Source organism: Rhinoderma darwinii, chromosome 2, assembly GCF_050947455.1.
Source record: "Rhinoderma darwinii isolate aRhiDar2 chromosome 2, aRhiDar2.hap1, whole genome shotgun sequence".
In the NCBI taxonomy this organism is placed as follows: Eukaryota; Metazoa; Chordata; class Amphibia; order Anura; family Rhinodermatidae; genus Rhinoderma; species Rhinoderma darwinii.
In genome coordinates this window covers 117,224,770-117,241,394 of record NC_134688.1, presented here as the reverse complement: position 1 = coordinate 117,241,394, position 16,625 = coordinate 117,224,770, and the positions used below count along the sequence as shown (strand labels likewise).

Here is a 16,625-nt window from a genome sequence, read left to right as displayed (position 1 = left end):
GTGACTGAAAATCTGTGTCGTGAATGGGTGATTTCTGCAGCATGTATGTGTGATTCTTACAAACCCCATTCAAATATATTTCAAATGGATCGTTTTTTACCGCTCAGATGGTTGCGGATGTAAAGTCTGAAGTGTCCATCAAGGGTTTGACCTTCCCCCAGCTAGCATGCAGAAAGAACGATCCACATTTCCACCGGTGTGTGTATCTCGCTGGTACTTGTGGTTCCGCACAGCAATGCAGCAGCTTGCTGTGTAAATCCTCGTACTTGATGTTCTAGATCTCCAGCAAGGGAGAAAGAAAAAAAAAAAACAGACAGCGCACTACCTTTGGGAAACTACAAATTCCACTGGTTTATTCCATACTTACATAAACAGATATAGTTGCATGATCACGTCATGGATGAAGTTGGTACCTCATGTTTTTTCCTTGGGACAATTGGGCGCGGTGTTTGCTTTTTGGGGCTTGGTTAGAGTATTTGATGGCTGGTATTGTTTATCACCTTTCTGAAATGCAAATTCCAGTAAAAACGGAATTTCCTATATGAAATATTATCTGACCAAGTTGCATGAAGCCACTGGGCTGTACTGTGTTGTTTTTTTTAAAACTAAAATATAGGCTGGAACGCTTGGGGCCATTGCTTAGCAACATTGGGCGATGGCAGTAGATCTCTATGATCCTGTGGAATCTGCTGAGGTCACGGAGTCTCTGTGCTGGCTGCTATCTACAGTAGATGATATCTGTGTCATAGATGTAATAGGGGTTAGGTCAGGGGGTAATTGGTATAAGGATCTTCTGGACTACCCCTTTGAATGTTGCACGGGGTCAATTGCAGCAGTTTTCTTTATATTTTCTTTACACCGACCTCTATTAAAACGAAAGAATAAACTACTTCGCTATTGTCCAAATGCAAAATACAACACACGACGTGGCGTAACAAACCGTCCTTATGGTCACATTAGCCACCCACCTGCATGGTCCTTGGCTCAGCCCATCTGGTCCCTATGCAAGGACAGCACCTCATGCAGTGACAGGTAGCACCTAAAGATGAGCAGGGGTAGAGTCCCCATAGTGAATAGTTATATTTTATACATTTGTCCCAGAAAACCCTTTATTTTTCCACCACACGTTCAAAATTCCGCTTATGTTCATTCGTCTTCCTGTTATCCACTCATGGTATGAAATATCAAGGTAAGCTCCAGCAAACCTGTAATATTACCGAACCTAAAAATACCAACAAAACACAGGTAAAAATAACGATCGCGCGCATGTTTTGCACCTCAGGGAGCCGATAATTCACCTGAGAATATTCACCTCACATAGAAGTTGTAAGCAGCGCCCTCCCTGCACCACGTGGTCAACAAAATGCAGCGTCGAAGTAACCAGAAACACCACGTGACGTGACTAGCGGCGTCTCCGTGCAGTCTCCGCCCCACGTATTCCCCGCCCCTTCCGAGGTTAGACCACCCTGTTGCTAGGAGACGGAGGAAACTTTACAGAAAACGCTTTGGACAGGTATGAGGGGAGAATGGACGGAACACGGTGTCACGGGGATTCGTGTCAGACGATTACACACGCAGTGATATTATTATTAACCCCTTTAAGGGAATAATACTGCGGTACTATTTTCTGTGGTCAGTGCTGCTCATGTATGAAGATGCTTCAGCCATAACTGGGAGCCCTCATGTAAGGGACGACTCTGGTCCTGATGTCATATAATAGACCAATTATTAGTTCGTTTTATGGGCTCTTATTCTCAGTTGTTTGAAAAGCCCCGTACATAATACTGGCTAAAAAAATGCAAAAGAAACCTGATATGACACTTGGGGAGGGATGTATGGCTTCTGTCACTGTCAGATAACAGGGATTTTCCCCCAATCAACATTCATCAGCATAGGTGATGAATTTTATATTGCTGGTGCCCCCATTTTTGGGACGCCCGCAGTTCACTAGTATAGGTGTCCTGAGTCTCCCATTCCACCTCACCAGAAAGACTGCAGTAAGAAGCCGCTCCAAGCAAACTGCTCCTCACTGTGGTCGTACGGAGGAATGGGCGACTCGGGAACCCCGCATTAGTGATTGTGGGGGTCCCAGCCCTGGGGCCCTAGCAATATAAAATAATGTATCGGCTATCCTGTGGATTGATTGGCGGAAAATGAAGCAACTTTGTTAATAGTCTTAATAAAACAATGTTCTTTCATTTTGTGTACACTGCTCCTATGCGGATCTGTGTTAGGGCTTATTCAGACGAACGTATAATACGTCAGTGCTACGAGCGTGATTTTCACGCACGTCACACGGACCTATGTTATTCAATGGGGCCGTTCAGACTGTCAGTGATTTTCACGCAGCGTATGTCCGCTGCCTAAAACTCACGACATGTCCTATATTTGCTCGTTTTTCGCGCATCACGCACCCATTGAAGTCAATGGGTGCGTGAAAACCGCACACGGACGCACTTCCGGGTGATGCGCGCTACAGTAGTCAAAACCACGTGCTTTTCTATTTACAAACAGAGTGTCATAATGATGGCGGCTGCGCAGAAATCACGCAGCCACGCATCATATGCTGCTGACACACGGAGCTGTTATGGACCTTTTGCGCGCGCAAAATGCACACGCTTGTGTGAATCCAGCCTTAGTCAGATCCTGCAGTCTGTAGTATAGCAGGAAGAGGGGGATGCAGTCTTTCTCTGCTCCATTTGTTCAGGTCTTGTCTTGCTGGCCATAGAACTGCTCGCCTCTTATTCCATGTCTTCAAGGCTTCTGTCCTTCTTCAGGTCCTGGATGTGCAGATCTCACAGCAGTATGCGGCTTATAAGAGTGCCTGGAGCAGGAGCTTCATCTGCACTAATGATCTGGCCCTGTTAGGCAGCCCCAAGAAGCGCTTTTTATACCTTGCAGTTTTCACTGGTGCCAGGCAGGGTTGCCAACCTCCACTTAAGAAATTTCTGGGCAACTGAGCTAAAATTCACGGACAGATGACAATTTTTACGGACACATTACAAAATCATTGCCTGTGCAGGGTGCTAGGAGTGACTCACCAATCACAGCCCCCCTTGTAGATAGCGCCACATACAGCCCCCCTTGTAGATAGCGCCACACACAGCCCACCTTGTAGATAGCGCCACACACAGCCCCCCTTGTAGATAGCCACCCCTTGTAGATAGCCACACACAGCCACCCCTTGTAGATAGCCACACACAACCCTCCCCCTAGTAGATAGTGCCCGCCCTTCCCTTGTAAGTAGCACCGCACAGCCTTCTCCCCCCTTCCCTTGTACTTAGTGCGGAGAGCAGTAGCCTATCGCTACTACTCTCTGCTCTGCCTGACAACACTAACCGTCAGGAGGAGTAGGTGGTCATGAAGCGAAGCGGCACCACAGAGGATCACTTTTGACTGGGGTCGGTGACGGCACAGGACTGGACCAGTCACCTGACCTCACGTCAGGTGACTGGATTGGTCCACTCCTGGCAGTGACCTCACTTGGCAGCGTACGGCCTGCATATTTTTAACTTCAGAATCTGAAAATATGCCTGGGCGCGGCCTACTATTCCTTTGCACTGCACATGTACATTTTGGCGTATGCGCAGTGCAAAGTTCCGGGAAACTGCAGAAAAATCCCAGACGGTGCTTTTTTCTGCCGGACGCTACGGATGGCAGAAAAAAGCACCCATTTTTGCGGACTGTCCGTAAATTTACAGACGGTTGGGAACCCTGGTGCCAGGTGACTCTCACCCCAGGGCAACAAGTGAAGAATTCCTTCTGTCACATTGGCGCCTCTCTAGCAGAGCCACCGATAGGCCACGATCTACCTTTTTTCAATTTTCCCGTTACCTACCCTGTCTTATTTTGGATACAGCGATTTGTGATATCCACACTAGACATTGTCTAATAAACTATGTTGGAATATTTTCTAACATAATAAGAATCTATTATCAGTATTTTCTGGAAAAGAATAGGTCTTCTTCTTTAAAGGGTAACTAAACTTTTAAAAAACTTTTGACATGTCATAGTGACATGTCAGAAGGCTTGATTGGTGGGGGTCCGAGCACTGAGACCTTCAGTGATTGTTAAAACGAAACGGCAGAAGCACTCGGGTGAGCTCTGTGCCACTTAGTTTCTGATTGGCTTTCCTCGTAAAGCCGAGCAAGTGGTGTACGGACTCATAGACTTTCTACAGATTTTTTTTACTGCTGTGGTTACTTTATGTATGACAAGTATAAATCCTAATAGTGAGAGAACATCTGGAAAGTTTTATTTTTGGTAAATATTTTTTGTACATTTTTACGTAGAAACCTGTAATTCCAGTTTAGGCATTGGCAGGGATGGAATTCATCCAAACATCACCATGTTGTCCCATCTTGAGTGATACAATGGTTGCCCTTGAGCTATTTACAGCACAAACTTGCGATTCTCCAAGAAAAAAAAGATTCACACATTTAGGCCTTGTTCACACTGTGCAGATTGGCTGAAGATTTTTAATGTATTTTTTTTTAGCCAAAACCAGGAACTAAACCTAAATAGAAGAAATATATATAGGTCTCCTCTCCTGTATCCAATACCGGTTTTGACTTGCAAAATCTGCAGCAAATCTGCACTGTGTGAGCAAGACCTAAAGGGGTTTTCCCAATGATACTAAGAATAGGATATTTAGATAGCACTCTGCATTTTCTGTCTTTCTCTTTTATTTCAGTAGAGAGCGCCCATGCACGGGCATCCCTACTGGTGTACAGGACTAAAACCGTCTAATTTATTCTGCTTTTATCCATTTCTTTCAGACTATAAAACATGGGATTTTTTTTCTTGCAGATAACACCACAATGCCGAAGAAAGGTGGAAAGAAGTCTGGCAAGTTAAGCCGCATGAATGAAGAGGAGCGGTTACTTTACATGCAACAGAAGATGTTGGCAGAGGAAGAACATAATAAAGAGAAAAAAGACTTGTTGATGCAGTTCCTAAAGGTAATGGTCCCAGTGATTTCATAAGCCGTAGTCCAAAAATGTTCAGAAGCAGCTTGGCCTCATGCACACGACCGTGTTTTTGCGTCCGCAATTCATCTGCAATTCATTTCTATGGGGCCATGCACACGACTGTGGTTTCCACGATCTGTGCATTGGCCATAGCCGTGTGGACGGCTCGTGATTATGGCATGGACGGCCGTGGAGTGTTAGCCACGGGCCGACCGCAATTCACGGACTGTGCACACATTGATTTCAATGAGCCCGGACCGCAAATACTGAGCGTATAATGACTTGTCCTATTTTTTTTGTGGTCTGGGCTCCCGGCCATTGCACGGACCGTTGAAACCACGGTCGTGTGCATGGGCCCATAGAAATGAACGGGTCTGCAATTCATCCGAATTTTTGCGGATGAATTGCGGTCATGTGCATGAGGCCTTAGGCCATAGACATGTGCATGACCGTGATTTTCGGGTCGGCTGGCCACGGAGTGTCAGCCGCGAGAAGCCCGCAAATCGCGGGCTGTGCACATGGCCGCGGCCATTATTTGCACTGAGCCCAGAACACGGCCGTAATAAGGCTTGCCTGTTCTTTCTGCGGTCCGGGCTCCGGGGCCATGCACGGACCATGGAAACCACGGTCGTGTGCATGGCCCCATAGGAATGAATGGGGCCGCAATTCTCCCGTGGATTTTCGGGGGAATTGCGGCCGCAAAAGCACGTTCGTGTGCATGGGCCCTTAGTCTACAAACTGCGGCTGACAAAACCAGATCTCCTGTGGTGATTCAGATATGTCACTGCTATAGTAAGAAAGAACCTATGGCATGTATTGTTATATTCCACCATCACCGGACATCCTAGACAAAGATAACAAGATGATTGGCTGTTCCCTGTGGATTACTATCTAAGTACTGTTTTCTTTCTCTATTTAGGGGTTTGTCTGGGATTGACAGGGGGCACATCAATACTTTCCATTGTGGTTTTTAACACTATTACTATTTCATGTAATTTAAAGAGGCTCTGTCACCACATTATAAGTGGCCTATCTTGTACATGATGTGATCGGCGCTGTAATGTAGATTACAACAGTGCTTTTTATTTAGAAAAACGATCATTTTTGACAGAGTTATGACCTATATTAGCGTTATGCTAATGAGTTTCTCAATGGACAACTGGGCGTGTTTTACTATATGACCAAGTGGGCGTTGTGGAGAGCAGTGTATGACGCTGACCAATCAGTGACCAATCAGCGTCATACAATTCTCTCCATTCATTTACTCTGCAGATAGCGATATAGCTATATCGCTATGTGCAGTCACATAAACACACTGTAACGTTACTGTAGTCTCCTGATAATGAATATACATTACCTCCAGCCAGGACGTGATGTGTATTCAGGATCCTGACCACTTCTGTAGCGTCTCTGTGATTTACAGCATAGCAGGTGCAGTCTCGCGAGATTACGCTGTAAACTATCATTTACAGCGAGATCTCTCTGTGCTGTGCTGTAAATCACAGACGCGCTACAGAAGTGGTCATGATTCTGAATACACATCACGTCCTGGCTGGAGGTAATGTATATTCATTGTCAGGACACTTCAGTAACGTTATAGTGTGTGTATGTGTATGTGGCTGCACGTAGCGATATAGCTATATCGCTATCTGCAGAGTAAATGAATGGAGAGAAATGTGTGACGCTGATTGGTCACTGATTGGTCAGCGTCATACACTGCTCTCCACAACGCCCACTTGGTCATATAGTAAAACACGCCCAGCTGTCCATTAAGAAACTCATTAGCATAAAGCTAATATAGGTCATAACTCCGTCAAAAATGATCGGTTTTCTAAATAAAAACCACTGCTGTAATCTACATTACAGCGCCGATCACATTATGTACAAGATAGGGTGCTTATAATGTGGTGACAGAGCCTCTTTAACTGGTGATAGATGTGTGTTTGTGTACTATTAAAGAACCCTTCATTTTAACATTTCATTAGACATAAATGAAAGAACAGAATCCACCTACGACCTAGCTGCACTGTAAGATATATATTTATAGATATGTGGTTAGTTAAGTGGTCCTAGGGTACACAGCATCCTTAGGTCCTGTTCACACAGAGTTTTTTTATGCGTTTTTTGCCGCGGAAATCGCTGCAAAAACGGCCGAAATTGCCTCCCATTGATTTCAATGGGAGGTGGAGTCGTTTTTTTTCCCGCAAGCGGAAAAAAACGCTCATGGGAAAAAGAGGCAACATGCTCTATCTTGAGGCATTTTGCGCGTCAAAAACCCTATTGAAATCAATGGGAGATGGAAAAAAATGCTGCGAACTGCCACGGCGTTTTTAGACTTTTTTTTGGACGCGTTTCATGGCAAAAACCAATCGGTTTTTTTCCAATGCCTGTTGAAGACAGAGGTGAATATAACGTGGCAAAAAACGCGGCAAATTACACAGCAAAAAACGCCTGTGGTGCAAAACCACTTAAAAAAAACCGGAGCTGATTTTTACAGGCAGATTTTGTGTGAACAGGGCCTTAGTGTAAGTTCAGACGTAGCGTAAATACTGCGAATTTTCCGCAATGGAATTTGTAACTGAAAAACTGCAGCATAATACTAATTTAAAAAAACTTATCCGCGCGCTGCGTAAATTCTGAGCGGAGAAAAACACTCAGAAATTGACCTGCAGTGCATTTTTTTAATCCGTAGCATGTCAATTACATTTGCGTAAATGCTGCATATTTGTTTTGAGTTTTCCCAATTGAATTTAATGGGGAGTTAAAACCCACAACAAATAGCAGAAGTTGCAACTCTTATACTTACCCTGAATTCTGTGTTTCCTCGTCCAGGCCGGCCTCCTGGGATGACGTTTTATCCCATGTGACTGCTGCAGCCTATCACAGGTCGCAGTGGTCACGTGCGATGAAACGTCACCCCAGGAGCCCGGGCTGCAGGATGGCGGAGTATGAATGTTTTTTTCTTTTTAGGTGTAGTTTTCCACCTCGGACATTCCGGCCAAAAGACGGCACCACGCTGTTTTCTTTTACTCAGTGTATCCGCCCTGTGTGAACATACCCTTAGTCTACTTCTTTATAAATGTTATGTGGCTTAATATAGGCTGTTAATTGGGTTTTCTGGGACTTTGATATTGAAGACCTATCCTTGGGATAGACTATCTGTATTGGATTGGTGGGAGTCCAACTATCGGCACCCCCATAATTCAGCTGAGTAAAGAAGGGCCTCGGTGCTGTGGTCAGCACTGCTCCTCCTTTTTGCCGGATTCACACGAGCGTGTGCGTTTTGCACGCGCAAAACACGCAGAATTTTGCTCGCGTTGCATTTCCGTGTGTCATCACTGTTTCCTGCGTGGCTGCGTGATTTTCACGCATATGCCATTATTATGACACGCGGTTTTGATGTTTAGAAAAAGAAATGAAGGAAGTGCTTTTATTTTTTCCTTCATTTCTTTATCTACTGTTGCGCGAATCACGCGCGACACACAGAAGTGCTTCCGTGTGCTGCGCGTGATTTTCACGCACCCATTGACTTCAATGGGTTCGTGATGCGCGAAAAACGCCCAAGTATAGGACATGTCGTGAGTTTTAGCTGAACGGCCCCATTGACTAATATAGGTCCGTGCGACCCGCGTGATTTTCACGTGCGTATCACGGACGTAAAACACGTTCGTGTAAATAAGGCCTTATTGTGTACCAGGCACAGTGCCGTACATTTTATAGCGGCTGTGCTATGTACTGCAGCTCAGTCCCAATCAAGTGAGCTAACCAGTTAGCTGATCGGTAAGGTTTCTGGGAGTCAGACCTCCACTGATCTGATATTGATGGCCTATCGTAGGGCGGATTCAGACGAATGTGAGCGTTTTGCGCCCGCACAAAACGCATGCGTTTTGCGCGCGTGGCAGCAGTGTGACAGCTCCGTATGTCCTGTTCATATGGATGCGCGGCTGCGCAGCTGCCATCTTTATGACACTCCGTTTGGATGTTTGTAAACAGAAAAGCACGTGGGGCTTTTCTGTTTACATTCATTCTTTTACTGTTGTTGCGCGAATAAAGCGCGCGTCCCACGGAAGGGCTTCCGTGGGGTGCGCGTGATTTTCACGCACCCATTGACTTCAATGGGTGCGTGATGCGCGAAAACCGCCTAAATATAGAACATGTCGTGAGTTTTACGCAGCAGACTCACGCTGCGCAAAACTCACGGACAGTCTGCACTGCCCCATAGACTTGTATAGGTCCGTGCGACCCGCGTGAAAACCACGCGGGCTGCACGGACGAAAATCACGTTCGTGTAAAATACGCCCTTAAGGATAGGCCATCAATATCAAAAACTCGCAAAGCCCCATTAATGATCAAGGTCTGCAGCACAGTTCAGTGCCAGTTGCCAACTCACTAGGCAGGGACTGGGGACCCTCAATCATGAGTTAGATCCGGGTTCTAGCTCTGGAATATGCGCCTATCAGATATTTATGGCATATACTATGGATGTGATGGGAATACCCCTTTAAGGCCAATAGAGTAAAGCATGCAGAGTAGGAGTCTACAGTATGTTTTCATTGCATGAGTAAATGATTCAGTTATTAGCGCTATATGAGAGAATCAATATGAAAGCCCCTCAATCGCCTATTCCAGAGGTTTTCCATGTTTGAGAGCATTATAACCACTGGATGATGTCATTTTCCTTATAATCGGGTTTCAGATCAGATGATTGATGCATGATGTTGAGCTCTGCAACATGAATCCATCACCGCTGCCATCTGTTAGTGCTGTGCAAATCACTTGGCCTCCATCCTGCCTGCAGACTATTGCGGCTCTATGAAAGTCTATATGTCTGACTATAAAATAGGAAGCAGAAATAGCTATGAATATCAGATCAATGTAATCCATTGACATTTTCTTTGTACTCCATAAAGTGGGTATAAAGGAGGAAGTCTTCAATGAATTACTGTACATTAATAATAATATATTAAATGTAATATTAATAAATAGCTTTTCCTCCATGTTTTTCCTTTATGTGGTTTATTCACACTATCTGTTTTTACGTAATATTTCAAGATATACAATATTTCCCTTGTATAGGACAAACTTGCGAGAGAAGAACAAAGCAGCAAAATGAGTTTGAACAAGTTGAATGTCCAGTGGCGTGCGGTACTGCGGGAGGTGAAGGCCAAGGAGCTCTGCAAAGATCTAGAGATTCTCCATCAGACATTTGAAAGAGTTGTGGACTGCAAGGACAATGTCATCAAGGTGATAATGACATTCGATGTTGTGTTAACATTAATGATCATGGCTCCATGCACAGGTCGTTTCTTCATGCTGTAATTCTATAGGCTGAAGCTTGCCAGGTAACATCCAAGTACCCACACATTCACAGAGAATTGGCCAGATCCAATCTCTCTTAGATAATGCAGGAAAGGTCCTCCGTCTGGCCCTCTCTTATTCGTGCAAAAACGGGAAAAAAAAAATAGATGCTAATCTGGTAATCCATAATCCAGTGCTGGGTCCCAGCTGCCAGCCTCCTCTACCAAGCTGGTACCACAAGTACTGGTGGCGTGTATGAGCACCCATTACCATCACTTCTCAATGATGATCTCGACTAGAGCTTACAGCAAGGCATTTTCACATCTTATGTTACCAGGCAGCAGCCCAAACTTATTTGAGCTGATTTGTAAACAGCATGGCTCAGAAATGATTTATTAGGTCATCTGAAAAGCTTATTAATGAATAATTACTCTAGAAAATGCTGTTATTTACTTTATTTTCCTTACATACCTGATATTAGGTGTACAGTTTTCGCTACACTGAGGCCTTATTCACACGAGCGTATTTCATGTCCGTGTTACGCGCGTTTAAACAACGGACGTCACATGGACCTGTGTAATTCATTGGGTCGATTCAGACATGCAGTGTTTTTCACGCAGTGTGTGTCCGCTGCGTGAAACTCACTGCATGTCTTACACTTCTGCGGTTTTTGCGTATCACGCACCCATTGAAGTCAATGGGTGCGTGAAAATCATGGACGGCACACGGATGTCATACGTGTGCTGTGCGTGATTCATGCAACAGTAAATGTTAAAAAAAAGAAAAACACGTCCTTCAGTTTTTTTTGCTGATGTGAAAAACGCGTGACATATGGAGGACATACGCGTGTAAAATAGCAGACACGCATCGTACACGGATGTCACGCGGAACTGCAACACAAGAAAAACGCTGCGTTTTTTACGCGCGCAAAACGGATACTTTCATGTGAATAAGGCCTTAGGGTGAGGGTCTTTCTTACTTTAACCCTCCAATGACTGTGGGTGTTTTTGGCCATGATGTCCAGAGCAAATGCTGCAAAGAATTTCACGGCACAATTCTACTCAATATTATGTGCAAGACTTTCTTATTGAATAGATGTCAAACAGTAAAAACATTTACAACACAAAGACAGATTTTCCATAAGTTAAACAAATGGTTAGTCCACTTGAAGGTCAGTATAATGGTAGTACCGTGACAAGCATACCGGACGTTTCCCAACAGTCTACGGTATCTGTTAGGGTGTGTTCACACGCAAACGCAAAATACGTCTGAAGTTATGGAGCTGTTTTCAGGTGAAAACAGCTCCTGAATTTCAGACGTTTTTGGAAGTGCACGCGTTTTTCGCGGCGTCCATTACGGACGTAATTGGAGCAGTTTTTCAATGGAGTGAATGAAAAACTGCTCCAATTACGTCCCAAGAAGTGACATGCACTTCTTTGAAACGGCCGTCTTTTCAGCGGTTTGGAGCCGTTTTTTCGGCCGTAATTCCAGGCGTAAAACGTAAATAGGGCGTGTGAACATACCCTTAGTGGACGAGCTATGACCTGCATGGAAACGTCATGACCTGGATGGAAGCGTGTATGTACGTACGTACATAGGTACAAGCTTCCATCCATGTCATAACGCTTTCATGGTCATAGCTCGTAACCATATGTGTAACTAATGGGAAGTTTGTCGTCGTCGTGTCGTGAATGTTCTCACTGTCTGATATCTGTCTGGACACATTGTTGAATAGCAATACTGAGTGCCGTAGAATTCTTTGAAGCATTATTGGACCCCATTGGGTCTTTCACTGGCAACTACTACTAAGAAACGGAGTGGCGGACATAATTGATCATATAAGCTGGATTCTTACGGCAATTTTTTAATTTTTTTTATCCTTGGCCCACCAAGATTTATTTTTCCTTATCTTTTTTTTTTTTTTTTTTTTTTGCAGGACTTTCTTATTGTTCCAAACTGGAGCTGATATCTTTTCATTATGTCGTTTTTTTACAAAAGAAATATGATCAGAAACAATTTTTTGTAGATTTTATCCTAAAGAAGTTTGTTCAATCAATAGTATTTATCCCATATACATCAAATATATGTACACTGTCTAACATATGACATCATTATCGCACAGAGAGCAAAGACCCCGTTTAAAGAGGCTCTGTCACCAGATAATAAATGCCGTATCTCCTACATAATCTGATCGGCGCTGTAATGTAGATAACAACAGTGTTTTTTATTTTGAAAAACTATCATTTTTTAGCAAGTTATGAGCAATTTTAGATTTATGCTAATTAGTTTCTTAATTGACAACTGGGCGTATTTTTACTTTTTACCAACTGGGTGTTGTACAGGGGAGTGTATGACGCTGACCAATCAGTGACTAATCAGCGTCATACACTTCTCATTGTTCCAGCCCAGCTACTTTCACTGCACAATCACGCTGGAACAATGGGCTGGAACAATGAGAAGTGTATGCTGCTGATTGGTCACTGGTTGGTCACTGATTGGTCAGCATCATACACTCCTCTGTTCAACGCCCAGTTGGTAAAAACACGCCCAGTTGTCTATTAAGAAGCTAATTAGCATAAATCTAAAATTGCTCATAACTTGCTCAAAAATTATAGTTTTTAAAAATAAAAACCACTGCCGTTATCTACATTATAGCGCCGATCTCCTTATGTAGGACATAGGACACTTATAATGTGGTGACAGAGCCTCTTTAAATTTTAGATGTATATCCCCCTTAGCTGTACATGCCACATACATGGGTGATATTCATCCAGGTACAGAAATATTTTTAGTGTCAGTACCATTAAACGGGAAATGTACTTTGGCTGGCCAGAGCCTCAAGGATCGATCACTTAAATGTATTAAATACTGGTATGCAAATGATCAAATCAGGGCAATAACTATATGTATTCTATATGTTCTCATGTAATACTATAGGTTTCTACCAGGTACTCCAGTATTCTCCCACACAGCTAAAACACACTATTACGTTACCTGGCTACATATCAAATTGAATGTATGGGCTCCACGTAGCGCTGGGGCCGCTATAAATGTACTCGTTGGTGTCTATTAATAGTGGATAATAATAATTGATTCATTCTGTGCTTTCAGTCTCTTATAAAAGACATAGATGAAGCAGAGGAGCAGTACACACATGCTCTGCGCAGTCACCTCCAGAACATTGACCAGTTATTAGAGCTGCAGAGAGAGCGCCTCGATCTGCTGCAGGAGGAGTATCAACAGGAGCTGGTCACGGTACAGACAGAATTTGATACAGAGAGGTTTGTATAGTGATTTTTATCTTTTAGATGTACTGGAAAACCCTTAGGGTATGTTCACACGTGCACGTCCGTTACGGCTGAAATTACGGAGCTGGTTTCAGGAGAAAACAGCTCCGGCATTTCAGACGTAATGGCATGTGCAGGCGTTTTTCGCAGCGTCCATTACGGACGTAATTGGAGCTGTTTTTCTATGGAGTCAATGGAAAACGGCTGTAATTACGTCCCAAGAAGTGACAGGCACTTCTTTGATGCGGGTGTCTTTTTTACGCGCCGTCTTTTGACAGCGGCGCGTAAAAAAAATTACCGTCTGCGCAGTACATCGTAAAACCCATTCAAATGAATGGGCAGATGTGTGCCGACGCTTTCAAGCAGTATTTTCGGCCGTAATTCCAGGTGTAAAACGCCTGAATTACGTCCGTAAATAGTGCGTGTGAACAATCCCTTAGAGATACCTTTCTTTGGGGCTAAAGTATTGACAGGCGTAGTGGTTATATCCCCTGAGGCATGCTGTCTGCCATTGCAAATATCTGTCTTATAATCAGAGGCGCATCGTGAGGCTCCTGGACCCCAATGCAAAATACAACAGTACTTTCAAATCCAATTCATAGTACTGGCCACTCATATGGGGCAGAAACTATTTAGGCCTCCTCAGGCTTCAGGGCCCGGATTCGACCGCAACCTCTACATCCGCTATAGTTACGCCCCAGGTTATAATTTATTGTTCCTTATTGCGTGTGTAGCGTGCAGAATCCAAAGAAAAACCAACAAGGTTCAATGCAGAACTCTTATTTTCCTCCGGGCAGGAGAGCTCTACAGGGTGTGGGGTTCAAAGATGACTTTCATTTCAGAGTTTCTGACTTGCTGTGAGGAGTCATGTGATATACCATGTGATTTGACAGAACCAGCGCTTTTTTTTCAGCCACCAACTTTGGCGGCTGTTTAATGGATGCAATTACAATAACTTTATTAAAGCATAACACTGACAACAGTCTAATTTAAAGAGCTCTGTCATAGTGATGCGTTCTCATGTGAATAAGGGGGGTTGCTATTGTACTTATTTCAGGACTCATGTCATTCCTGTACCCCTGAGACTAGTGTTGTTAGTGTTCCAAATCTAAATTGCTTTCTTGATCATAGATTTATGTTAGTCCAACCCAAAGGGCATCTTTCAGAAATGACCTAGAACATATACCCATCTACCGTGCACTTTTTCATACTGTTTGCACGTTCTATAGTCTGTATTTGCGTTCACTCCGCTTCCTAGAAATGTGATGATATAGCTTGCTAGAGTTTAGGGAGTGTATACAAAGATGGGCTGAAGACTGTTCTGCAATATTGATTCTTTTATATCGGGAAGGATCTTTGTAAATATTGAACTGCTGGTGCATTTCCTGCAATAGGACAACAAAAGTCATTTGTGATCTCTGAATAATGACATTTTCTTAAAGCATTTACATACTTTACATTATATATTGATTGTTGTTCAAGACGAAACTGCTTTCATATATTTTTTTTCTAATGTCATGTAGTCATTTTCAATGAAAAGCCAATACCAAAGTTTGGGTAAGTGCTGACACCTAGTGGTAAGACAATGTTTTTATTTTCAGCATTGCTGCTTCTGATAGCGAAGGGCAGCTGTTACTGCCATCTAAATGTATTTGCTCTCTATATAAAAGTTGTGGGGACATTTTCACTACATTGGGTATTTATATAGCACACATCCCTATATTTTAGGTATTAATTTTCCAACTGAATCTTAACTTCTAATGATTAGTATTAGGCGCATGATGACCGGAACAGAATATAGGGTTGATATTAAGTTTATTACATGGCCTAGGGCAGAATAGGTTTTTGCTTTGTTATTATAGGCACTACAAAGAACTTTAACAGCACTTATTGTGAGCATTGCAAAGAACAAACAAAAATAAAACAATGGAAATTATAAGCTATTTAGTAAGTTTTCCCATCCAAAAGTGGAACTATCCATTCACAAAATGCATATTTTAGTCAGTATTTTCTGAGGCCTAATAGTAGCAATTTAACTTAGTAACCCCTACCTCGTAGTAAAGCTATTATAGCATTTTAAAAATATCTGCAGTATCCCCTCGTGTAAAGGGGATTGGGATTTGAGAATTGAGATTGGGATTACAGCTATAAACCTGAAATGTGCTGAATGTGGTTGTCACTTCTTACTATAAGTAATTCTCTTACACAGGAAGATGATCATTGAGCAGAAAGAGACGGAGATGTCGTATCTACAGAACGTGATGCTGGCTATGGGACAGAATACTCTCGAAAGTGAGAATGAAGCTAAACAAGAATTTCAGAGTACGAGAGATGAGATTAAAAACAAGGTCATTGCCGCATTTCAATGTATTTACTGGACGATATTGACTATTGACACGCTGTAATTATCAGATGAAAATAAGAAGTCTAAGGCTGGGTCACACGTGCCATTTTTGCCTTTGTTTTTAAAACTTTTTTTGTAAAATTTATAGTAAAATATTTTATTGGAATTGATAAATAAAACACATAAAAAACTGCGGCAAACCCAGCCTAAGCAGAATGTGCTTAATAATTCTTTGGAGGGTGGGAGGGGAGTGGGTTTCTAAACCCTTCCAGCGCCGTTGGAGAAGCAATAGATTTGGATGGGGAAAATCCAACCTGACTTCGGGTTTCTAGCGTCGGCATCTAGAGATTCTAATGTCCGTGTTTTATTGACTGTACAGCTCTATCTTGACTCTGTCTATCTGGTCTCAGAAGTGATACCTTTTGCATTCCACCCTTCGATAAATATATTTAGGCGTCATGTTATATCATTAAAACTCCTGCTTATTCTGAATTTGACAGAGTTTAGAGGAGAAACATTCTCTTCGTGTAATTCTGGAGGGGACAGTAGAGGACCTGTGGAAACAGTTCCAACAAGCCTTGAAGAACTACACAAATGCCACAGAGGACCGCAAAATTGCATTCGAGACGTTAAAAGCAAAAGACGAAAAAAGCTCTGAAGAAATCGCTTATCAGATGAAAAAGCTTCAGAAGATTCAGGTAACGTAATACAGTATTCATTATACTC

At 43.1% G+C, this 16,625-nt stretch overlaps 1 protein-coding gene and 1 long non-coding RNA gene across 4 annotated transcripts in view; one reads left to right on the top strand and one right to left on the bottom strand.

The window, feature by feature from the left end:
* Window positions 1-349: 349 nt before the first annotated feature.
* Window positions 350-1,438, bottom strand: LOC142742450 (uncharacterized). Its single transcript, XR_012881384.1, has 3 exons — window positions 1,313-1,438; window positions 969-1,222; window positions 350-865 (listed from the first exon to the last, which is right to left on the bottom strand). It is a non-coding gene; the product is annotated as an uncharacterized LOC142742450 (long non-coding RNA).
* The window catches only part of DRC2 (dynein regulatory complex subunit 2), a 32,936-nt gene continuing 17,717 nt past the window's right edge, over window positions 1,407-16,625 (top strand). Inside the window, exons 1-6 of one of the 3 annotated variants that reach the window (XM_075852194.1) lie at window positions 1,407-1,513; window positions 4,810-4,961; window positions 10,047-10,214; window positions 13,380-13,549; window positions 15,765-15,903; window positions 16,400-16,597. In XM_075852194.1, the coding sequence (XP_075708309.1) occupies window positions 4,821-4,961; window positions 10,047-10,214; window positions 13,380-13,549; window positions 15,765-15,903; window positions 16,400-16,597 (816 nt within the window). In that variant the 5' untranslated portion in view covers window positions 1,407-1,513; window positions 4,810-4,820. The other 2 variants (XM_075852196.1, XM_075852195.1) reach the window with 2 other exon arrangements.